General features: G+C 38.8%; 9 protein-coding genes and 1 long non-coding RNA gene across 12 annotated transcripts; 4 read left to right on the top strand and 6 right to left on the bottom strand.

Annotated features, from left to right (window-relative positions):
• The first annotated feature begins 59 nt into the window (after positions 1-59).
• On the top strand, positions 60-7,493 carry LOC148173288 (uncharacterized). The gene is made up of 3 exons (XM_088039864.1): positions 60-101; positions 177-302; positions 7,262-7,493. Exons 1-3 carry the CDS (start codon positions 60-62, stop codon positions 7,445-7,447), a joined length of 354 nt encoding a protein of 117 aa, XP_087895990.1. The 3' UTR covers positions 7,448-7,493.
• Positions 704-3,938, bottom strand: LOC148173289 (V-type proton ATPase 116 kDa subunit a 1-like). The gene is made up of 7 exons (XM_088038356.1): positions 3,701-3,938; positions 2,473-3,372; positions 2,274-2,424; positions 1,747-2,230; positions 1,183-1,700; positions 959-1,136; positions 704-911 (listed from the first exon to the last, which is right to left on the bottom strand). Exons 1-7 carry the CDS (start codon positions 3,815-3,817, stop codon positions 815-817), a joined length of 2,445 nt encoding a protein of 814 aa, XP_087894482.1. The 5' UTR covers positions 3,818-3,938; the 3' UTR covers positions 704-814.
• On the bottom strand, positions 4,164-11,907 carry LOC148173290 (V-type proton ATPase 116 kDa subunit a1-like). Of its 3 annotated transcripts, none has more exons than XM_088038387.1 (9): positions 11,812-11,907; positions 6,959-7,096; positions 6,391-6,909; positions 5,954-6,343; positions 5,751-5,901; positions 5,222-5,705; positions 4,600-5,171; positions 4,380-4,551; positions 4,164-4,334 (listed from the first exon to the last, which is right to left on the bottom strand). In XM_088038387.1, exons 2-9 carry the CDS (start codon positions 7,073-7,075, stop codon positions 4,235-4,237), a joined length of 2,505 nt encoding a protein of 834 aa, XP_087894513.1. In that variant the 5' UTR covers positions 7,076-7,096; positions 11,812-11,907; the 3' UTR covers positions 4,164-4,234. The 3 variants fall into 3 exon arrangements, with proteins under 3 accessions (XP_087894513.1, XP_087894515.1, XP_087894514.1); XM_088038389.1 differs by lacking the exon at positions 11,812-11,907 and adding an exon at positions 9,733-9,812; XM_088038388.1 differs by lacking the exon at positions 11,812-11,907 and adding an exon at positions 8,284-8,390.
• Positions 11,430-12,221, bottom strand: LOC148173291 (uncharacterized). Its single transcript, XR_015770232.1, has 3 exons — positions 11,901-12,221; positions 11,631-11,776; positions 11,430-11,580 (listed from the first exon to the last, which is right to left on the bottom strand). It is a non-coding gene; the product is annotated as an uncharacterized LOC148173291 (long non-coding RNA).
• A 550-nt stretch (positions 12,222-12,771) lies between these two features.
• Positions 12,772-13,701, top strand: Lipt2 (Lipoyl(octanoyl) transferase 2). Its single transcript, XM_088040102.1, has 3 exons — positions 12,772-13,065; positions 13,112-13,326; positions 13,374-13,701. Exons 1-3 carry the CDS (start codon positions 12,861-12,863, stop codon positions 13,644-13,646), a joined length of 693 nt encoding a protein of 230 aa, XP_087896228.1. The 5' UTR covers positions 12,772-12,860; the 3' UTR covers positions 13,647-13,701.
• A 277-nt stretch (positions 13,702-13,978) lies between these two features.
• Positions 13,979-14,920, bottom strand: LOC148173293 (peroxiredoxin-6-like). Its single transcript, XM_088040100.1, has 4 exons — positions 14,731-14,920; positions 14,315-14,689; positions 14,191-14,266; positions 13,979-14,141 (listed from the first exon to the last, which is right to left on the bottom strand). The coding sequence occupies exons 1-4, from the start codon at positions 14,820-14,822 to the stop codon at positions 14,007-14,009; spliced, it is 678 nt and encodes a 225-aa protein (XP_087896226.1). The 5' UTR covers positions 14,823-14,920; the 3' UTR covers positions 13,979-14,006.
• A 539-nt stretch (positions 14,921-15,459) lies between these two features.
• On the top strand, positions 15,460-16,632 carry Vps60 (vacuolar protein sorting 60). The gene is made up of 4 exons (XM_088040103.1): positions 15,460-15,663; positions 15,712-16,029; positions 16,076-16,297; positions 16,342-16,632. Exons 1-4 carry the CDS (start codon positions 15,595-15,597, stop codon positions 16,396-16,398), a joined length of 666 nt encoding a protein of 221 aa, XP_087896229.1. The 5' UTR covers positions 15,460-15,594; the 3' UTR covers positions 16,399-16,632.
• LOC148173295 (tubulin epsilon chain-like) lies at positions 16,594-18,404 on the bottom strand. Its single transcript, XM_088040098.1, has 7 exons — positions 18,286-18,404; positions 18,031-18,239; positions 17,684-17,988; positions 17,274-17,642; positions 17,153-17,226; positions 16,850-17,106; positions 16,594-16,803 (listed from the first exon to the last, which is right to left on the bottom strand). Exons 1-7 carry the CDS (start codon positions 18,308-18,310, stop codon positions 16,663-16,665), a joined length of 1,380 nt encoding a protein of 459 aa, XP_087896224.1. The 5' UTR covers positions 18,311-18,404; the 3' UTR covers positions 16,594-16,662.
• A 66-nt stretch (positions 18,405-18,470) lies between these two features.
• LOC148173296 (nuclear envelope integral membrane protein-like) lies at positions 18,471-20,226 on the top strand. Its single transcript, XM_088040101.1, has 8 exons — positions 18,471-18,648; positions 18,695-18,816; positions 18,857-19,064; positions 19,114-19,280; positions 19,326-19,476; positions 19,520-19,709; positions 19,810-19,971; positions 20,017-20,226. Exons 1-8 carry the CDS (start codon positions 18,582-18,584, stop codon positions 20,138-20,140), a joined length of 1,191 nt encoding a protein of 396 aa, XP_087896227.1. The 5' UTR covers positions 18,471-18,581; the 3' UTR covers positions 20,141-20,226.
• Positions 20,138-21,704, bottom strand: ics (ras suppressor protein 1). Its single transcript, XM_088040099.1, has 5 exons — positions 21,472-21,704; positions 21,119-21,169; positions 20,746-21,068; positions 20,450-20,697; positions 20,138-20,401 (listed from the first exon to the last, which is right to left on the bottom strand). Exons 1-5 carry the CDS (start codon positions 21,617-21,619, stop codon positions 20,317-20,319), a joined length of 855 nt encoding a protein of 284 aa, XP_087896225.1. The 5' UTR covers positions 21,620-21,704; the 3' UTR covers positions 20,138-20,316.
• Between the last annotated feature and the right edge of the window lie 1,035 nt (positions 21,705-22,739).

A 22,739-nucleotide genomic window follows, 5' to 3' on the forward strand; every position in this document is an offset into this window, starting at 1 on the left:
TATTCTCTAACCCTTAAAAAGTAGTATTAGTAATTTTCTTTATGTTGGCAAACCCTGAAATGACATTCGCAATTCTCCGAATCCTAGCGGAAAAAATCGAAGTTTAGGGACACAGAATAGGTCTAGGGATTTTAAGGGCTAACGGTTTTTAGTTTTGTGCTTACGAACTTTTCCAGGAGTTTTTAGTGTCTTCCGGTGTGGTAATTAAAGGAAAATTTGTGCCGAATAAAATAACTCCAAGAGATAATCAAGTTAATTTAAGTAGTGTGAGGCTGAAGATTCAAGAATACACAATTATAAAGGTAACAATAACTGTTAAATTTTTTGACTTGAAGACGACTTGTGGAACAAAACATTTCAAATAAATTCGACTTGTTTGTTTAGATTTGATGCAGAAGCTGCGAATTGAAGCATTTTCGTAGCAACTTGTTAAATAATCAATTTTAGAAAGAGCTTGGTTTCCACAAGCCACTTTGATGTCCCTCTCTAAACTGTAAACTGGTTTATTTGAAAGATATCTTCGCAGAAATGATAGGAAGGTCTTAAAAAGCCGAAGGTCTCTTAAAAACATCGTATAAAGTGTGCTCTAATAACACTAATAGTCACACATTTGTGAGCAATGATGATGAGCAATCAATAGCATGAGTGTATTGTTGGTTGCATACTTTCCCATTTACAAGGTTTGTACAATTTTTAAATCACAAAAAATGTAATATCAGCGATTTTATTGTCTCAAATTTAAACTATATTTAAAAGACCGCTTAAACAAGGAGTAAATAATACATATAATACAATTAGACAAGTGCGTCTGAAACTAAGCTTCAAGGTTTGCCTCCGCTATAATTTTTTTGAAGCTGAACGGCTCGAACATATAACCCAAACCAGTATAAAATTTGCTCATAAATTCGACCCTGAAATCCAAAAATCACTACATTTCTTCACAATAGTTTAAACTCACCAATGTAAACGTAGGGTATGCAAAAATGCAGAGAGTCCTTCCATCAGAACTAAAATGCTGACTGTGAAAACTGCCCATAGTGAAAAGATTATGAAAGTTGTGGCAGCTCCCATGTAAGACATGTTAAATCTCATCGCCAGCTTGAATAAAACCATTTGCCACAAGACTTCAGACAGCTCTAAAAATCTAAATTAACAAGAAATTCAACACGAGGGTTTCCTTACGTGAGTGGGCCAATGATAAAGCCCACAACCGCAGGTAAGAAGCGGTGTGTGAGATGGTACTCAGGACGTACTCGATGGTGTGAATAGCTTGATGGATGAAGATTTCACTCATTGGTTCGTTTTCTTCATCATGTTCGTTTTGACCACCGTCGCTGTCGGTTTCTACAAATGGTTTGTTTCTTCTTGTATATTTAATATATAGTGGCTTTCCGAGGAGAAGAACTGGAATGCAAGCCAAGGAGAGAAAAACTAGAGCTTTCTGGAGGGAGTCTTGGCCTTCGAATATGTACTTGTTACATCCTTCTGTAGGTTCCACATCTTTAAACAACATCATGTTGATGAAGTAGATGAGGACATTGGGGGCACAAGACGATCCTTGTTCGACAGGTTGAGTTTTATCGCAGGAGTACATAATCCACTTCATGAACATCATCACCACCATCCACAAGAACAAGAAAATTAGTAGCAATATCTGAGGAATGAACTCCAAGAAGATGCTCGATAATTTTCGAAAGTGTCTGTAACTTCCTGTTTAAATAAGTCTTTGGTGATGGTCATACTTACACAAAGTTGACGACGCTCACGCAAACTCCGAAGATCATATGAACCACTCCAAAAACAATGGACAACTTCATTTTAAACGAATTTAAGAAGATAATCTTGTTCTTTGCAACTTGCCACATGGGATCTATTCCAGCGAAATAAGGAGTACCTTCGTAATCATATCTGGGGTCTAAATCCCACAGTTCATGCTCCAATGCATCGTCTTGGTTAACGTTAGTAAACCAGCTGCTCCCAAAAATGTTCATTGACTTGGAGAAGAAGTCGTTGTAAATAAAACCAGTGTACACCGAAAAAAATCCCATCAGAAGAATGATATAGCGTCCGGAAAAAAAAATGTTGGCAATTTCGCTGGTACTTTTCTTGGCCTCAATCTTCTTCTCAGCAAGGACCATGTAAAGACCAGCAGCAACCATAATGATGGCGTGACCCACATCACCGAACATCACAGCGAACAAGAATGGGAAAGTGATGATTGTATACAGCGCTACAAAATTATTAATTGTTTGAACAAATCTGAGACGACTTACCAGGGTTGGCTTCACGGTATGATGCGACACCGTAAGAGTCAATCAAGTTCTGGAAGCCTTGAGTGAACTTGTTTGTCCTGTGGTAGGTTGGAGGCTCTTCGTTGGTGTTGATTACATTCAAAAAGGAGGGAATTGAGCTGCCAGACACGTCCTAAACCTCAATGTGATCACAACTTTTATTAAACTTTTAGAAACTTACTGAGCCATGAGCTAAAGACTTCTGGACTATCTCAATATCTTTGGTGGCAACCCAGCACTCGCCAATGAGACACTTCTTACTCACGTCCATGTTAAAGAAGTTCAACGTGTGGTAAATCGCTTTCATCTTGCAGACCATAACACTCCAGTTCTGCAACTCTTTGGCTACGTTGATCAACACCCTCTGGCGATGGTCGCTCGTTTGGTTTAAAATAGTTTTCAAATCTTCGATTTGAGTTGCAACCTTCTTCAACAGCTCTGTTTGTTCTGACGTGGAGTTCGGACACGGATAGACCGATGCATGATAGCCAGCGCAAATCTTCTGCACCCGCGAGCTCAATTGCTCGCCTTGGTAAAATACCATAAAAACCGTCTTGATAATCTCAGCTCCAGTAGCTGGGTCTTCCAGAGGTAAATCAATCTCCGTCTGCTTGAAAAAGACGTTCCCTCGGGAAACCCTCCATAGCATCCTCTCGAATCCAGGGATTCTTTCTCTGCCAATGACGCCAACAACATAATCCAACCGTCCGTGTTGTGTCGGGGAGTCGTCACCTGTTAAAATTCTTTGTACAGTACCTAAATTGTCATCGCTTTGGTCATCGAAAAAAGACAGCGTCTTTTCAAGAACGTGCTTGAGTTCCATCAACTCCAACATGTTCGTCTTAAGAGTTACAGCACTCTCGGACAATTCTTTGATATCTCCTTCAGTTTTCTCAAGATGCGCTTCCAAATCTATAATTTCTCGCGGATTCGGAGCTTTGGGTAAATCTGATTGGTCGGGAATGGGGATGAAGTCCTTTTTTACTTCCGCTTCGATGTAGCGGAGTTTGCGTTCCATTTCGTCGCATCTTCGGACTTCATTGACGAAGGTTCGTTGGAAAGCGTTGACGTTTTCATTCAACTAGAAACGGTAAAAAATATAACAAGGGGGAGATGTTGAAATTTAAGATTTCAATGTGAAAATCCCTGATAAGATAAGTGGGGTGAAAAACATTTGACCTAAAATTTAAAATCAGATACGCATTTCATAATCAAATGAACGGAAGCATTCAAAGTACAATTGATTCGCCACTTCACGATAAGCTTCAATCACATGACGGAATTACAAGCGACTTTTATTAAGGAAAAAAATATCCCTTAAGTACGTATAATCAAAAATCAGGCAAATAACCGTCGCTTAGTTTATGTTCCCTCGTTTTTCGGAATTTTCGGACTTTTGTTGTACTTACATCTCTGAATTGGACGATCCCTGACTCTCCCATCTCGGAAACCGCGAAATATGCAGCTTCTGGTTGGATGAAGAGTTGGGCTAAGGCCATTTCTTCACTTCGAAACATATCCCCCATCTTAAGGCCGTTTCACGTTTATTTTTCACGGAAGAAACACTGTATTGTTTAAATCGACTTATCTTAAAGCAAGTACTAATCTGGTCTGCGCACTTTATTGTCGCTTTTTATTATCTTTTGATGTGAATTCTTTGATTTCTATCATATGATTGATTTCAGGACATTTCAGATAAGTGTCATAATCAATCTCAAGTGTAGAAATCAACGTTACAGAAAGAACAATAAAATTGACGTCATTGTTAATTTACTCTTGAAGTAGAAAAGTGTTTTTCTCTAGCTTTCAGATCTATTTTTTCGAATTTGTTTTTAGAAAGAATGTGAAGAGGGTTCATTCAAAACAGGTCCGTCAAAGGTATTTTTATATTTTGCTGCTACTTCTAGTGCCATTAAAATACAATAAAATACAAAGTACAACTGTTAGTCCTCTGTAGCATTCTCTTCCTCCAAAATGAGCTTGAAACTAAAAGGTTGGAACGGATAGCCCAAACCGGCGTAGAACTTGCTCATGAATTCGACCCTGAAAACCAACATGACCACACGTTTAACAGTGTTAAAAACTCACCAATGCAGACGAAGAGTGTGCAAGAAGGCAGACAACCCCTCCATCAACACAAGGATTGCGATTGTGAACATCGCCCACGCTGCGAAGAAGATGAACGTTGTCACCACTCCAACGTAAGAGTCGTTTTTCAACCCCAAGCTAAACAACATGTTCCACAAGACTTCAGACAGTTCTGGAAGAGGGGAAATTAACAATGGTCATTACAAGAAGTAAAACTTACGTGCGTGGGCTAACGACAAAGCCCACAACCGCAAATAAGAAGCGGTATGTGAGATAGTACTCAAGACGTACTCAATGGTGTGGATGGCTTGATGGATGAAGATTTCACTCAGTGGTTCCTCTTCTTCCTCGTCTTCGTGTTGCGCCATTGAGGCGTTTTGTTGAGATTCAGGATATTCCCCGAGTTCCATTCCTTGGTTGACATCACCGTTGCTGCGGACGTGGGGTTTGCTCTTACGTGTAAATTTGACGTAAAGTGGTGTTCCTAGGAGGAGAACTGGAATGCACGCCAAAGACATGAAGACGAGGATTTGTTGGAGGGTTTCTTGGCCTTCGAACATGTAGACGTTGCAGCCTGGGTTAGCTTCGGAGCCTTTGAATAACATCATGTTGATGAAGTAGATGAGGACGGAGGGAGCACAGGATGACCCATATTCCACGGGTTGGGCTTTGTCGCAGGAGTACCAAATCCATTTCATGAACATCATGACGACCATCCACAAGAACAAGAAGCACAGCAAGAAGACCTGGGGGAGGAACTCCAAGATGATGGCCGAGTATTTGCGGAAATGTCTACAACATCATAATTAATAAGCTGTCTTACAAAAGCTTGAGAGTTTTACACGAAGTTGACTACGGCGACGCAAACACCGAAGATCATATGAACAACTCCGAAGATGATGGACAGTTTCATTTTGTACGAATTCAAGAAGATGATCTTGTTCTTGGAAAGTTGCCACATTGGATCTAAACCGGCAAAGTACGGTTGACCATTGTAGTCAAATCTCGGATCCAAATCCCATTCTTCGTGCTCCACTGCTTCTTCTTTGTTAACATTAGCAAACCAACTACTTCCAAAGATGTTCATCGATTTCGAAAATATATCATTGTAGATGAATCCCGTGTACATGGAGAAGATCCCCATGAGAAGAATAATATAGCGACCGGCGAAGAAAATGTTGAAGATCTCATTGTCACTCTTCTTGGATTGGATTTTCTTCTCAGCAAGCACCAAGTAGCCACCAAACGCCGCCATGATGATGGCGTGACCCACGTCACCGAACATCACCGCAAACAAGAACGGGAAAGTGATGATGGTATACAATGCTACAAGAATGTTAATTCGCGTTTTTCAACTCCGTGGAAACTTACCAGGATTTGCTTCACGGTAGGACGCCATCCCGTACGAGTCGATCAAGTTTTGGAAGCCTCGTGTAAACTTATTAGTTCTGTGGAAGGTTGGAGGATCCTCGTTGGTGTTGATGACGTTCAAGAAGGATGGAATGGAGCTGCCACAGGCGCTCTACAAGTCATTTTTTTAGTTTCGTGTCTGCAATAGGTGTTAGAGGACTTACAGAGCCGTCAGACAGCGCTTTCTGAACAATTGGAATGTCCTTATTGGAAACCCAGCACTCCCCGATGAGACACTTCTTGGTCACATCCATGTTGAAGAAGTTCAACGTGTGGTAAATGGCCTTCATTTTGCTAACCATGACACTCCAGTTTTGTAACTCTTTGGCGACGCTGACCAACACGCGTTGACGATGGTCCTGGGTCTGATTCAACACCAAGTTCAGATCTTCCAACCTAGTGCACACTCCTTTTAACATTTCTGTTCTTTCTTGGAGCGAGCTGGGACAGGTATAGAGCGAAGCGTGGAAGCCTGCGCAAACTTTCTTGATTCTCGTCTTCAATTGCTCGCCTTGGAAGAACGCCACGAAGACGGTTTTCTTAATCTCGTTACCCTGAAACCACACTTTAGTGCTTTTTCAAGCAAAATTAACAAGCTTACAGTTGCTGGATCTTCCAAAGGTTTATCGATCTCCACCTGCCTCAAGAACACGTTTCCTCGTGAGATTCTCCACAACATTCTTTCAAAACCAGGAACTCTTTCTCTGTTGATGACACCAGCGACAAACCCCAAACGCCCCCGAATGGAAATATTATGAGTTTCTTCAGTAATAAGAGCTTTGTGAGCCGAATCAAAACCATTAGCTTCATCTTGTTCGTTGAAAAACGCCTGAGTCTTCTCGAGGACGTGTTTGAGTTCTGTCAACTCCAAGAAATTTGATTTCAAGTTAACAGCGCTCTCGGTCAACTCTTTGATGTCGCCTTCAGTTTTTTCGAGATGAGCTTCCAAATCTATGATTTCTCGCGGATTTGGGGCTTTGGGTAATTCAGATTGATCGGGAATCGAAACGTTGTCTTTCCTAACTTCCGCTTCAATGTAGCGAAGTTTGCGTTCCATCTCGTCGCATCGTCGGACCTCGTTGACGAACTTCCGTTGGAAGACATTAACATTTTCGTTCAACTAAAAATTCAAATGGAGTAAAATGATTAATAAAGAAATGGAGAATTACATCTCTGAATTGGACGATGCCTGACTCTCCTAACTCGGATATTGCGAAGTACGCAGCTTCTGGTTGGATGAAGAGCTGGGCGAGCACCATTTGCTCGCTGCGGAACATGTCCCCCATCTTGAGGCGGTTTTTTTAACACTGAAGGCAGAAAATGAATCGATAGGATTGGAATTGATAAAAAGATGATACATGCTCATAAATGAGTTATCGCAAAATAAATATGCTGAGTACACAAAGAAATATTTCTTGAAAGATTTTTTATGACCTTACATGTGGAAAGCTTACAGAGTTCTTGTGTTTTAGGTAATAATGACGACATTTTGGACCAATGAAGAAAGACGTGGAGAGCTTTCGATACTAGAATCTCCAATCAGATACTTGGAAACTTGGGAAAGTTCGCCAATAGTACAGATTTTTATCAAGGTGGGTTTGATTTACTTTATCTCGACGTTTTTTGTCGGAAAATGTAATTTGAACTTGACCTACTGAGTGTCTCAAAATTATGTTTTCCGGTTCTGGTCGGAAGTTGTTGATATTTCCCGAGCTTTTACTTTTGATTAGTTAATAATTTTATTACATCACAGTAATCAAATTTATTCTTTCATTTTTATTCTCAATTTATTCTTTTCGTCAAAAAAGGCATTGAAGTAGGGTAAGGAGAATGAACGTAAGTCTTTGATTGGTGAAAAAAGCTCGAAAGTGTCCTTTTTTTAAGCATGTGTTGTAATCTAACAAAATGTCTTCAGATATCTCTTATTTGTACAAAATAGCAGCAATCTCATACACTTTGTTAATAATACCGAATAATTTTTAAACGTTTTATCTAAATTCTCGGCAATTTTTATAATTGATATCTCCCATAAACTGGGGCGCATAAACATAAATGAGGTTATGCTTCAGTGGGCTATAAAAAGGTAATAAAAGACACAACAGCTGCATACAATAGGCAATTGCCATCTTTAATATTTGTAGTAATTTTTATTGTCCCAAATCGTCTCATATTTAGATTAAACTTGAAATTAGATAATACTTGTGCGGGGTCGCACCCTCCTTAACCCCGCCACCATCTTGTAAATGACGTCACGTTTATTATCTCTCCAATTTTTATTAAGTCAATTGTGCGCAAAGAGAATAAAATTAATTAATTCCTATCAAATGTTATATCTTTTCCTTCAGCTGCGGTCACGTGTTAACTCGTGAGATAATAGTCCCATGACTTCCGCGCCTATTCTAAACGATTTATTTCAATTCAAGTGACTTTGTTGAATTGAGAGCAAATAGGAAAAGTGATATCGTAAATCAAATTGAAAAGTGTATGCACTGACCTTTAGCTTGAATATGGATTTACCCGCCGACCGTCAGCTACCTCACTTTGATACTAAGTAACTGAAACCTTATTCTACTCACACAGAGTTGTCACATGATAATGTGCAAACAGAACGAAGGCTTGAGGTGAACATTTTCTGGAAACAACAATCTTGGGGACAAATCCGATGATCATAAAAAGTTTAATTGGACGAAAAAAAAAAGAGTGGAGGAAAAATTTGGAAAAATGGACATTGCAGCGGCGGAATTACGTAATGTTTATCCTTCATAAAGTTTCATCACAAGACAAATATGTACTTTGGGTGCTATAAACATCTCATTTCCCTTTTCGAATGCTCCATTTAAAGTTACACGAGCGCTTTTATGTTTTACGTTTGTAAGTACGAAATTGGGCAATTACTCAAGAACGTGTTTAATTACATAAAGTGGACATTGTTGTTCGATTAAAAGTATGATTATTAGGAGGAAATTTGTCGGTTTTATTTACGACTTTTGGCATTCTAAGATTCCCATGATCCCATTACTATTGTTTTTTTTCCGCATAGTAATCAGTACATAGATATCTCTTTGATACTCTCCGGTTGCAGCAGATTCTTATTACCAACATTTATAAAGCTTAATTACGTTTACGCAACCGACAAAGTTAAATAAACACCTTGTTCAAAACACCCATCTTTATTTGTTCTTTTAGTACAGTTTTAAGGACGTTTTTGTTATCGAGAGCCCGAAATTGAGATCGGACATAAAGAATAAGTTTCTAATGTGTGAATAATATGTCCACACGGTTATATTTAAACAACACATTAGCGACCACATTGTTGAAAAAACAAACACTAAAAATACAGACTTGTGTAGTAAGTTGCTTTATTTTCGGAGGTCCGAGAATACGAGATTATAGTGTCAGTAGTTCAAATTACAAATTTCGCGCCTTGTATTTTAGTGACTCTCTTTAAAATTTGCGTCACAATAACACAAAAGTGCAGTTAGCATGTGTTTCTACTGTCAAGAGAATCGCGTGATATTTGGAATTTCAATTTTGAAGTCGATTTGCTTATTAATATTTTAAACAAAAGTGGCAGTGTACTTTCAATATTAGTATGATTTTTGTATACACAAATCTGAGATTAAATTGATGCGTCATATTTTTTCACCTTTCTCCCAGCTTTTCCATGAATTTCTTATAAAATGCAAAGCACGTCGTTCGCATCCGATAATATGCAAATTCCGCTTGTTGCTACAGATAGCACAATAACTTCTGTGTAATTGTCCTGTTTGTGAGCGGCATAGACACATTAACAAACAGTGAAAAAAAGTGTCAACAATGTCTATTTACACTGCCAACATTTCGTAAAATCCCAGCACTATTTAAAAATAGCCCGAACCAACCTAATTTTATTCAATGGGTTTTACTATCCTTCCCATCGCATGTTAGACCATAAAATACCTACGTGTGACCATGAATATGATAACGATTTATCATTATACGCTTTGTTCCTTGAAATAAATAGAATTTCATTGCCGGCGTCAAATACCATGAAGACGCTGTTGGTCAGTCTCGGAAATCTGTGGCCAAAGGTAAATTTTACGCCAAGTTTTGATCGATGAGCCTTGACATTATTGCGATATCGCGGTCAATGTCTTGCACTTTTATTTTCTGAAAAGGGAAATTTTCGGTCAAAAGACAGAAATTAGCTCAACTGGTTAAATGAATTAAACTTTGTGAGAAGCGCATTTCATGTTTCGTGCTCTAAATTTCTGGTAATGATGAGGGTGGGGTGAAACGTCGATATTTCAACGAAACAAACAATTTTCGTAATGGTACCACTGGTTGGAGAGCCACGGTTGGCACTATTGTCGTTTTTTTAACTTTTATAATAAGCAATGACTTGTTAAAATTCTTATATTAACCACGTCATGTACAAATATGATTAATTTATCAAGTTTCTGTTTGTAAAACAATTAGTGTGTTTCTAAAATTAGCAAAAATGGTATTAAACTTTAATGTCGAAAGGGAAAATTTAGACTTCAAAAAGAAATATTTGGTGTCAACAAAAATGCTATCTTATCATTTTAAACGCGATAATTTGGCTATTTGTTTATTTTTAAATTTGCACTGTAAATTAATTAGCATTTTATTAAGTCAAGTGACTTATTTCAATACTAATTTTAAAAAGCTAGCGAAGTCGGCATGTGGCTTATCAAAAGGACAACAAAAATTGCAAAATTACGGGAAATTTTGAACAGTTTTATCTAATTTTAGATTTCTTAGTTTCTATTCAACAATATTTTGTAAAAATAAATTTGGTGTACAATAAACCAAAAATCCTAAATGTTTTGGTTATAAAATAATATTATGACTTCATTTTATCGAAGGTAAGTTTATTAAACACTTCAAAATTGTATCCACAACAACTAAACGTCTTCGAACGCTGCCAAATATTTCTCAAAGAAAAATACGCTTCAGTTTCCAATAACTGGGGAAAAATTCAATAATGGTCGGATTTTCTTGAAATTGCTGCGATAAGTTTCATTGGTAGTAATTATAGCGATAACATTTCTGAGGAATAAATCGATTCATTAATGAGCAATTATACCGTCCACGATCCAAACAAATCGTCCACTATTTTTACACCTCCATGAAAACTTGTTCAAATTTCATTCTCTTGGCACCGATTGGGAAATTTAATGTGGGGAATTAAAAACAAAGCCATCTTCCACGCGTCTCGCAGTCATATTTGACTTGGAAGGAAATCCAACTAAAAATAACAATACAACTTTTGCTTATGTAATATTTAATACGCGGCAATGTAATTATATTTAATAATACAAAATAGGTTTTACCGACTTCATTGATCGCTTGGCAGTCCAAGGTCCGTGCAAAAAGACGGTCAAAATAATCGATAGAATGACTTTTATGTTTGAATTTTTAATCGTTGTCTTCCGGAAATTGAGCACGTATTATGACAGAATAAACATCGTAAACAAGTGATTTCAACGGAAATCGGTCATTAGATTGCTCAGTGGTCGTAAATTATATTCAGGAATAACAAATAAAGAGCGAATGGGGCGCGATAAAGAAAATTGATTCAAGGGTGCCATTCTGTTTTATTCAAAAGGAACAGATGTCGCGACCGTTGACACGCACCTTAAAGGACCAGTGCTTCCCCGGGAATTTTCAGACCACCTGTGGATATTTTGGAATTTCGTTCCATTCTTATCTCCTAATGAAATTACGGCGCTATCGCAAGTCGTTTAAGTCACCCGGAATCAGTTTCTAAAAATATGCTGTAAACAGACTGATACCATTGGTCTTAAATCGTTTATTAATTCCTCTGGGCTAATCTACCTTGATCCAGATTATAGTAATCAGTAGCGTAGACATGTATGATTGTGTTTACTTTTGAAAAATTAATCTGAAGCTAATCCACCTTGATCCCAATGTTGTCAGTGACGAGACTTTCGCATCTAACCAAGGCACGTGAGGAAATTGCTCTTCCATTTCATAAAAAAAAAACACATCTAGTTACCTGTGACAACAAAATAACCACGTGACCCCCGCGCCTTTCAATTGTTTCACATTTCACGCACAACACACTTGATTTTAGATCGGACTCACGTTTTGTTTGGTCTCAGCACAATCATGAATTTGAATGTCCAAAGCAGATACAACGGTGAGGATAAAATAGTAACTTCCATACAACAGAAAAGGAATGATAGAAAATAAAGAGAGATAGAAGGGGCAGGTGAGCAGCGAACGCATGCGTTACAATGTTGTAATTTAAATTTCTGGACATTGTAAATAACTGTACACGCATTTTTTGGTAATTATTATTGAGGAGCGGATATCTCGGTTTCCGCTTAACGAGGACGGAAATAAACACGGCAATGAGTTGCTCATTTTTAATTAAATGGGACTGAATAACCGATAATGCGAGCCAAACATTCCAACCCACTCCTTCGGAGCTATTTTCTGGCGAACAGGAGCAAAAACTACATTTACATATTTCCGAGTAGAAAAAGAAGAATGCCTGAGGTGGAAACACGCAACCAACTGTGCGGCAATAAAGGAGTTTCATACAATGAGAATTTTTAACACGCATTGAAAGAACGCACAGGTGACAAGTTATGCAAAGATTGTACACAAGTGTTTTACTGGGTGCATACGCATCACCATAACTCTAGTGGAAAATTTTTCGCGGCAACTTTTTAAATTGAAATTACCCAAACACAACCTTAGTGGAAATTTAAACAAATAAAATTATTCCAACAACACTGAAATTCGCTTCAATTGTATTGTATTTTAATTAATAACAGCCTGCAGTTACGATTAACCGTTCCAGTAAATTGTACGGATTTTTTTAGATCTAAAAAGAACATAACCTCACTTTTTTACTATTCGAGATTTTAGTAAAACTGTATTGGGAGAGTCAACAGAGAAACAATAAATTGTTAAATAATAATAAAATAAAGCATCGCCAACACCAATTACGCTTCGTATTTGTTTCCAATGTAAAACTCGAGAACGTAACCTCACATTTCCTTCACCTCAGCGTGTTTCTAGTCCCATTTCCCCAAAATGCAAAAGTTGGTCAAAGTATGGCAAGTCGGTCGTTTAAGCTACCCCCAAAGCCTGAAGCTGCAAAAGTATCTCGTGAGCCTCCACCACCAAAATCACCCCCTTGCTAACACCCTCCTCTGTGTTGAGCATCCCCCAGTTTACACCATCGGGTTACGTACGAAAAACTACCCCGAATCGATAGAAAAACAACTCCAGAAACTCGGTGAGACTTCGGTGATTCGCTCAAAAATTTTAACTGAATTTTACAGGCGCGGACTTTTTCAAAACCGACAGAGGCGGACTTATTACTTTTCATGGTCCTGGGCAGCTTGTGGTCTACCCTATTCTTAATTTGAAGGACTTTAAGCCGAGTATGCGATGGTACGTCTGTCGGATTGAGAAGACTATAATAACTTTGTGTAAGAAAATGGGGCTAGAAGCGGAAACATCCCCTCATACGGGGGTTTGGATTAAAGACAACAAGGTGTAATTTGTACTCTCCAGGGGCGTCTTTTTAACGCATGGTTGTAGATCTGTGCGATAGGGATTCACGGAAGTCGTTTCGTAACATCACATGGCCTCGCTTTGAATTGTTGTACCGATTTGGGGTGGTTCGAACATATAATTCCCTGCGGAATCGAAGGCAAGGGGGTTACTAGTCTCACGAAGGAGTTGGGGCGCCATGTGGGGATCGAAGAAGTGGTACCGTTGTTCCTAAATTCATTCTCGGAGATTTTTTCTTGTAATTGGATCGATTTTCCAAAAAGCGACTGTGATCGGATTTTAGAAACGGTTGTTATGTAGATTATTCTAGTCACTCATGTAAAATTTGACAATAAATTGTCAACATGGCCAAGAATCCTCTTTGTTGCGTTCTTTGGTTTATCCTTCTGTTCCCTTCTTTTATGATAGCTTTCATTTGTGCATATTTTTACGTTCTGTTTTATCCATTAGGACTTTGTATAAACTGTTGTGCGGTAAGTTCCTAAAGTTATTATTCCAGTTTTCTCTAATTGTCTTATAGGACTTCGCCTCGTTTTTGTCGAAGGGAATCCAGCTGCCTCACACTTGTGCGAAGAAAATGATTCACTGCGAAGGGTGTTAACTTAAGTTCAATAAAAATAAAAAAACTAAACCAAATATCAAAACCGTTTATTCACTACGCTACTCTTGGTAATTGGTGGTGGTCCTGACGTAGACAATTCCAGAGGGCATGGAGACTCTGTCTACTTTACCTTTGAACAATTGTTGAGCTTCCTCCTCTTTCACAGTTGGTAAAATCATGACTTTCTCTCCAGGCTGTAACCGCGCCATATACTACAAACTATTGTTTCTTGTAGAAACTTACCATCCAGTTCGCAGGTGTCGCCACTTGTGGTACCCTATCCACCAGCTGCAGAGAATCGATGACTCTCAAGATTTCACTGCCGAAAACAATTAAAGTCCACTCACCTTTTTCCCCACTTACTTACTCCACATTCCTTCCAGTAGACTGAGGATAATGCATGGACAACCTAAGGACGTGCTTGGGATCAATAATGTACAACGCTCGCACCGTCAAAGCCCGTTGGGCATCATCCTTATGTTCCTGATCAATCATATCCAACGCCACGGCTAATTCACGATTTTCATCCGAAATGATCGGATAAGGGAAGTCCCCAGGGATGTCGCGACAGTACGACTTGATATCGTTAACCCAGTCGACGTGGTCCTTCAGCTTGTCACAAGAATGCGCGAGGAGCTTAACATTTCTCTTGGTGAAATGGGGTTGGTGGACTGCGATGCGACCAAGTTCCGTTGTGCAAACGGGGGTGAAATCTGCAGGATGTGAAAACAGAACCACCCATCTGGGAGCGGATAAAGAAGCAGTTCTAGGCGTGGTACTCACTTGTCACCCTGCCAATCGTGGAAGTGGATGGGACCTTGGGTGGTTTCAGCCTTGAAATTGGGGATGATGTCGCCGATTCTTAGGCGTGGCATTTTGGTGGAACTTGTTGAAGCGGCTGTTGAAAGATATTTATATGTTGGAAAATGGAGGGGGCTTTGATGAATTGCCACAGGTTTGGCCTGGGGAGAATTTCCATCAAAAGATTTATGATAATTAGATTTCATAATTCATGTATGCAAGTAACGAAGTGTATTGTGAAATAGAGAAAATTGATCTGAAATCTCGTACTCTGATATCAAGGTGAAGATGCGTTAAGAATTGAAAAACTATAAAATTTCCTGTTGTCTTATTTTGAAAGTTGTTAAATTAAAGCCGGTCCTGGATGTTATATCACAAGACTTAAGAAAACAAAAGCAGTGCTCAAAATAAATAAAAGATGACCTCTTGTTTACTTGGAAACTGATAAAATATCTGACAATAATTAAAATTATCATACCGTCCAAGTGAAAACAAATAATGATAAGAGCTAGTTTCCAGGGAATTCGTATCAATTAATTCATAAAATTGTCTGTTATTACATATGATGATTCCTGACATTTTTTTATTTTCACCAATTATTGCTTGTGTCACGTTCCCCTTATTTATTAATTTGTAAATTAAAAAAAAATATATTACCTAAAATTTTAAATATTCAGTTTGCCGGCACTTTAACCAATTAGAACTTGAAAACTTTATCGGAGCTTTAGCCACAACCTTACCTCTGACATTTGACACCTGTCAAACGTCAAGGTCTATCAATCCTCAATTTCGCATTATCGTGATTCATAGTGATAAACAAGAAAACAGCCTCTGAAAGCCCCCAAAATGAACAGACTCTTCGGTAAAGGCAAGCCCAAAGAGCCAGTCCCCAACATAAGTGACTGTATTACGGGGGTAAGTGGACGAGGATTTGTTCCTTCACCCTCCAATTTTCTGTAATAGGTAGATCAAAGGGCTGAAGGTGTAGAGAAGAAAATTCAAACCCTTGAAAATGACCTGCGGAAGTTCCGTGATCAAATGTCGAAAATGCGGGAGGGGCCTGGGAAAAATGCTGTCAAGGCCAAAGCAATGAGGATTCTTAAACAGAAGAAAATGTATGAGCAACAACTTGATAACTTAAGAGGACAGTCTTTTAACATGGAACAGGCGAATTATGCCCATCAAGCGCTTAAGGACACGCATGCAACAGTTGTAGCTATGAAAGATGGCATGAAGCAGATGAAGAAAGAGTTTAAAAAGATTAATATTGATGATATTGATGTAAGACCGCTGGTTTTACCAATGTTTTGTACATTGAAGATTTTAGGATGTTCAAGATGAATTAGCAGATCTGATGGAACAAGCAGATGAGGTACAAGAAGCTTTGGGTAGGAATTACAACACTCCTGAGATTGATGAGGATGATCTGGCGGCGGAATTAGATGCCTTGGGTGATGAAATAGCACTAGATAATGACTCTAGTTACCTAGATGATGTATTACCAGAAGCACCCAATAACCAACCTGAGAAAGAAAAGGAGAAGAATAAGGTTTGATCATTACATTTACTGACTAATCTGAAATGTGATTTTAGGATGGAATTCCTGTTGATGAATTCGGCTTGCCTCAAATTCCCAGCCACACTAACTAAAGCCTTCAAGAGTGAGCCTTTTATGTAAATATCTAAATCCATGCACATAAGGTTATGAATTCATACAATAATTAGTATAACGGGCACAGTTGAATGTTTGCAAATTGAGTCAAGTAATTCAGATATTAAACTGACTACAGGAAGCCAGTTCATTGTATTCAGATGTGATTATTTTGTGTATTTTTTGAGTTATGCTTTTATATTTTATATTATAATAAACAAAACATTACAGTTCTTGTGATTTCTACTTAATAATATCAGTTATCACATTTTAAAACCATTGACACAGGGCTTCATTTTCTCAATATCACCATACATTTGTACAATATCATTTAAATAATTCTGGCACTCTTTAAAACTTCCCACATCAAATTCAGAGATTGCAGTGTAGTGATGAACATGCGCCTAAAAACACAGTTTGAAATGTACAAAACCCCAGAGATTGACATACTTTTCTTTGGTATAATTTCCTGAATTGACCCAAGACTTCCACAAATAACTGTGACATAGAAGTGGTGTTGCTCAAGGCAAACATGGAAAAGTCTACTCCTTTGGGGGGCACACTACACAGTCCCACTTTCACAGCTCTCTTGGACCAAGCAGCAAAGCGAAACTTTGCCTGTAATTTATCAATATATCCTCTCATATCACTTATAGAATAGTCGCCGCGGCCCAATAACGTTAGACTCATGGAGGTGTACCTGGAATCTTCAATTTTTATTACAGATTATTGGCACAACTGCTTGAAAAAAACCTAAAGGATCCACTTTCACCAACTGATTCGTTCTACTAGTCGCCAGGACGAACAACTCATTCTTTAGGAACTTACTGGAACTTTGAGATTATGACAATGTTAAGCAACAATTCGTCCTCACCTTGTACCGACTAATTTCAACATAACGGGGCTAAATCCACTAGCCAAAAAGTTGAATTTAGGAAAAGGCACCATGTTTGTGTCAATATCGTTCATATCAACATTCATGTTTCCTCCAAATCTCGCGCCACTTGTTAAATGCAGTAACATATCGACGATAATTTTATTCAAATCTTCAAAGGGTTGGAAAGGGTGAACCGTCGACTCGCAGTACCGTCGTGTTTGCCTCATTACTATATCCATAAGAGCCCTGTTTTCCACAGGGAAGACACAGGTAGCATTGGCTATCAGTTCTCGCGTCGCAAAAGCCATGTTATAGGGGCACGTGATCACATCTTCGGTTCCAATGGGGTACACACATACTACAAATCTGAGACGACATAAAAAAGCCAAATATAAGGAGGTAATCACCTTCCAATTGAGGGGTAATGATCTGCAAGTAGTCTAAGAACGTACGTCCCCAGTCCTGATCCAGTGCCCCCTCCTACTGAGAACAACAATAAAAAAGCGTGGAGGTTGTCGCACTGTTCGACGTTGTACCGAATTGCGTCTAAGATTCTCTGTTTGTATTTGGGGCCGTGACTGCAGTAGCCCTCCGCCCAGTTGTTACCAGAGCCTGGGTAGTTTGTTATCAGAGACTTCTTATCATACAGCGCTTTGTATTTTCCCTGCCTGAAGCGCGCAACGACGCTGTCTTCCATATCGATACATAAAAACTAAAGACTTGTTAATGGAGGAAAACAAGAAAGGCCACTCACCCTAGCTTTGGCATTGTTTCCAACAAGCTCTCTCAGCGAGCTAAAACTGGAACCTTTTTGCTTACAGTTGAAAAAACTAGACATGAACTGTTGTAAGTCGACTTTATCGCGCTTGGATTTAATTGGGGACTCATTGCTGGTTTTTACCTCGTATTCCTGTAGGATCTCAGGGAGAAGACAACTTCCAATTTGGTTGCCGCATTGGCCGACTGGAATTTTAAAAATGGACAAAAGAAACTAATTTTATGTTTTTACCTTGGATTACAACGAATTCACTCATAAATTTATGTTCGCGTGCTACAAAAAATTTATAACCCCACTTTTTTTTGAATTTGAACAAAACGCGCCTAGTCAAGTTAGTGACTTTGTTGGGACGGTTGGTACTGTATCCATCTTTGTCCAATACATGTCAATTCTCTATCCCATTCTCTCTTTTAGTGTTTTTTCGTGGCAATGTTTTTAGTTCCATCAAAACATCACTGAAAAATGTAACGAACCTCGACTTCAAAACAAATAATTTTTGCAGTAAATTCAAATTATTTCGTAAAACAATGCACCCATACTTGTTGTTTATCGCTGTTTTCAGCGTTCTACACGTGGGTGGAAGCGCAGAAGAAGGTACAATTTTTTACTTTGAGGTTATGTTCTAATTTTTCGTTTTTAGTCCATTATTTGCAACAAGGGGAGAGTTATTCATATGTGACCAGATCGGGATCATCCAAGTTTCAAATTTTCTGTTATCCGGGGAAACCGAAGTACTTGATTCACATTTGGCAGAGCGTTTTGGTAAGATGAAAAAATGATCTCTGACAAATCTGTGGTTTAGCTCAATTTAGATCACCCCACGGACGACTATACGCAGTACGATGGTAACTCTCCTGAGGCTGTCAAAGAAGAATATAATGCAAATCGGTTTAGCTGGAGCTTAAATTTATTTTCAACCAAACAGAAGCAGATGAGGTTGGATCCTTTCAACAAGAGCTGTGTAGGAATTGATAGTAGACTTAATTACACTGTTACATTAAATGTTATCAGTAAGTCATTAACAATTGTTGTAATCAATTTAAGCTGTTTTTTTCCCAGGAATTGACTATTGGAAAGTCCTGTTACTTTTAGGAGGAATTTCACTGTTCCTTTCCGCAAACAAGCTGAGTCAAAACACCCTTTTTTACTACATTTGTGGAGTTACGCTGGGAATATGTACGTCGTTCCTTATTTTGATATATTTCGCCAGCAAACTGTTCCCAAGAGTGAGTGAGTTCTGGTTTACTCCATGTCTGATTGATTTTTTTTAGAAACCAATGATGTACGGAGTCGCTGCCTGCGGCTGGACAGTCGGTATCTACCTTCTGCAACTTCTCTGGGACAACATCCGCACTATTTTATTAAACTACAAAGCCTATCTGGTCTGGTACACCGTCATTACTGGAGTCATCAGCTTCATAAGTAAGTTTTTATCTTTGCAATTTAATTTTCTAGGTCCTTGTAGTCTGTTACAGATGGGGCCCCATCGAAAACGAAAGAAGTCGCAATTTGATCCGATGGGCGCTCCAATCCGCCGCTCTCACTTCCATATTTTTCAGTACCCAGTTTCAAGAAGCGGCCATGGGGCAAATCGTCGCGTTACTCTTATTCCACAATATACCATCGTCGTGGTTAGCCCAACCCAAGAAGTATTGGTAAGAATTTTTCTCTATAATTCAAAATTGCATGTGAACGTTGCTGCGATGTAAGTTGGTGCTTTGTGCATTTCATTGATGAAGACGTTGGTTTTTCAAGGAAAAAAAAGTTCCCGCCGAAAGTTAAGCCGTTGACGAACGACGAGTATTATGAACAGGGAGTGAGGGAAACGACCAAAGCATTGACTGAGTTACGGGACTTTTGCTCTAGTCCTGACTGCAAACAGTGGCAGTTGGCCCTGAAGTTGAAGGACGTGAAGAGGTGAGAATCGACTTTTAGTTATCACGTCGTGAGTTTTTATTTCAGGTTTGCGTCGTTTATTGAAGGCAACTCCCATCTCAGTGATGATGAGATTTTAGAATACGAAACGTCGATTCACACCACTGATCTAACAGACGATGAAAGTGAATACACGGACGAGGAGCAGTGAAGTTTTAAAGACTGATTTATTTATTTTCGTTATTTAAATTACACCAGATGTAAAAATTATGAAATACAAATTTATTTTATTAAAAAGATGTCTTAAATTAAGGCACACGGTTGTAAGAAAATAAATTAGTCTTGTTAAACTTAAAATATGGCAGTAAAAATGACTGAATGCAATCATCAGCGGATTCTAGAAATCTTCTTCGCTTTGTCAACGCAAGGAGGTGGAATCGGCGGTTTGTTGGTCAAATATCGATTGTACAATCTGTAATAACTTCAGTCAGTGTTACTTATTTTAACTCAAGCGACTCACATTCTGTAAGTTTCTGTCCGTAAGTACTCCATCAAGTGTCCAACGCCGAGCTGCAACTGGTCGGCGATGGGGGCAACCCATTCGTTGCCTTCAAACTTAAAAACTGACTTATTTGATATCATGTCAAGATTCCCAAGTTCTGGGGGAAGAATTGTGAGACGGTTACCTTGAACGTGAAGTTCGCGTAACCGTAATAACTCCCCTATTTCAGCGGGGAGGTCGATGAGATCGTTTTCCCGTAAAACCAACTGAAAATAAACTTTTTAGGGTTGTTGTTCCAGTACTACTTTACTTACAATCTGTAAATTTTTGAGATTCTTAACCTCAGGCGGTAAGTGTTCGAAGTCGTTGTCGGCCAAGTACAACGCCCGCAATGTCTCCATCATGAAGAAATTTCCAGGTAACGTCTTTTCGTTTAAATTGTTGTATGAAAGATCAAGCACTTCCAAGACTGGAAACGCACCGAAACCTCGAGGAAGACTATACAGTCGATTTATAGAGAGATTAAGAATCCGAAGTTTTGGCATGGAGGATAAAGAAAGAGGCAATTCTTCGACGTGGTTGTTAGCCAGATTTAAAATTTCGAGATTCGTCAGGTTTGCCAGCGACGGAGGAACAGCTACAAATGCGCAAAGTTTAAAAAAAAACACCAAAAGCTACCATACGTACATTTAATTTTGTTGTGGCTTAACGTGAGGCGAGTAATGTAGGTCATGTTTACTGAAAAAAGAAACAAAAATTGAGATATTTTAATAATTTAAGGTTGCGATGACAAAAAATGGAGCGTTATTTTGGTTGTCAAGGTAACCATGCCAAAGCTGAGTTTCTTATTTTCGTTGTCAAGACAACAGTGCCAAATTTGGGTTGTTATGGCAACCACATGTCAAAGTGACATTTGGCATCTCCACAGCCACCTTTTTTTTGCTTTTTCGCTCACATGGTGTATTAAAACGACCACGCCCACTTTCGAGTCGAGCAAGTTGCCAAATTTGGTAAAAGCCTTGTAATGCGAGTCGACTTACGTAAACCGGGCGTCTCTTCAAACGAAGAAATGCCTTTATCGACCAAATCCAGCTCTGGATTTCGGATTTCGCGAGCCTCATCGAGAACCTTTTTGGCTTTCGACATTTTGCTTGTGTTTGGGAGACAGGAAACTGGTCCTTGTTCCATTGCGCGCGCACGAAAAGCCCGTCAAATTTAAATCGACTGTCCACCACGAAAACCGCGCTTTGAATGACCATTTTTTCCTTCCAGTCTCCACTGTTGGTGTTCATTGGACGGGAGCCAAGTTTTTTAAGATTGGGCGGACGCAAGATGTGTTTTACAGGACCAAATGATCGACAAGCAACGCGAAAAAAACACTTCATTCTTTTTCATTACTCAATTAAATGAAAAAACTTTTGTTTTAATTAATTTAGTGAAACACCAAATTACCGTGGGCGTAACCACACCCAACTCCTCTTACTATACTTGGATATTTATGACAAAATCCCGCACATTCATTGGACAGAAACAAAAACAATAAACTTGACGTTTATAAACAAACTTTATTGACCCTTTCCTTACACACCTACCTAAAACCTTAAGATTAAATAAAAAAAAAGGCGCGTTAGGGCAACCCCGCTGTCTCTGCAACGTGCTGAAACTCAAAACACATTTAGTATAGGTGCAAAAATATAAAATATACGATTTCTAAAACGAAATTGTAACATGGAACGATACATTATATACTCTACTCATTCCAGTGAATGTTGATGACGTAACCTGACAGCAGTGTTTACTGAAATCAGACCAAACTATAAAAATAACAGTTCAACAAGAATGAACAAGGACCCAAGTTCTGAGTGACTTTCAGTCTTCAGAAATTGGGTTATACCAAAATTGGACACTACCGCACCTTTTTAGCTGTTTCAGAAGGTGGACTGCAAGTCCTTCTGAAGCTAGTCCCCAATTCCCAGGTCCTGAAAATTTAAAAAAACAATAATATCCTGGATAACTAGGTCTATCTATCTAATAACAATAACAAAGCCCTAAGTGCAAGGAAAGAGTTTGGATAATACATCACATATACTTAGAAATACAGACATTTTAAATTTTCAGTTCCAGGTGTGCGACGCGTTGTCGCTGCATGTTGAACAGAACTCCAAGGACACTCGATGTTTAGAGACGTGTAAACAGACGCCGACATCGTCGTCTGCGTCGTCTATTGTCGTATAATTATGCTCCTTTAGATGATCACTAGGATTTTCTTCAAGATTCACAGGCTCTACTAAGTTATCCCCCAGGAACT

Source organism: Gnatocerus cornutus, chromosome 6, assembly GCF_029298725.1.
Source record: "Gnatocerus cornutus isolate USDA-ARS CGAHR chromosome 6, icGnaCorn1.1, whole genome shotgun sequence".
In the NCBI taxonomy this organism is placed as follows: Eukaryota; Metazoa; Arthropoda; class Insecta; order Coleoptera; family Tenebrionidae; genus Gnatocerus; species Gnatocerus cornutus.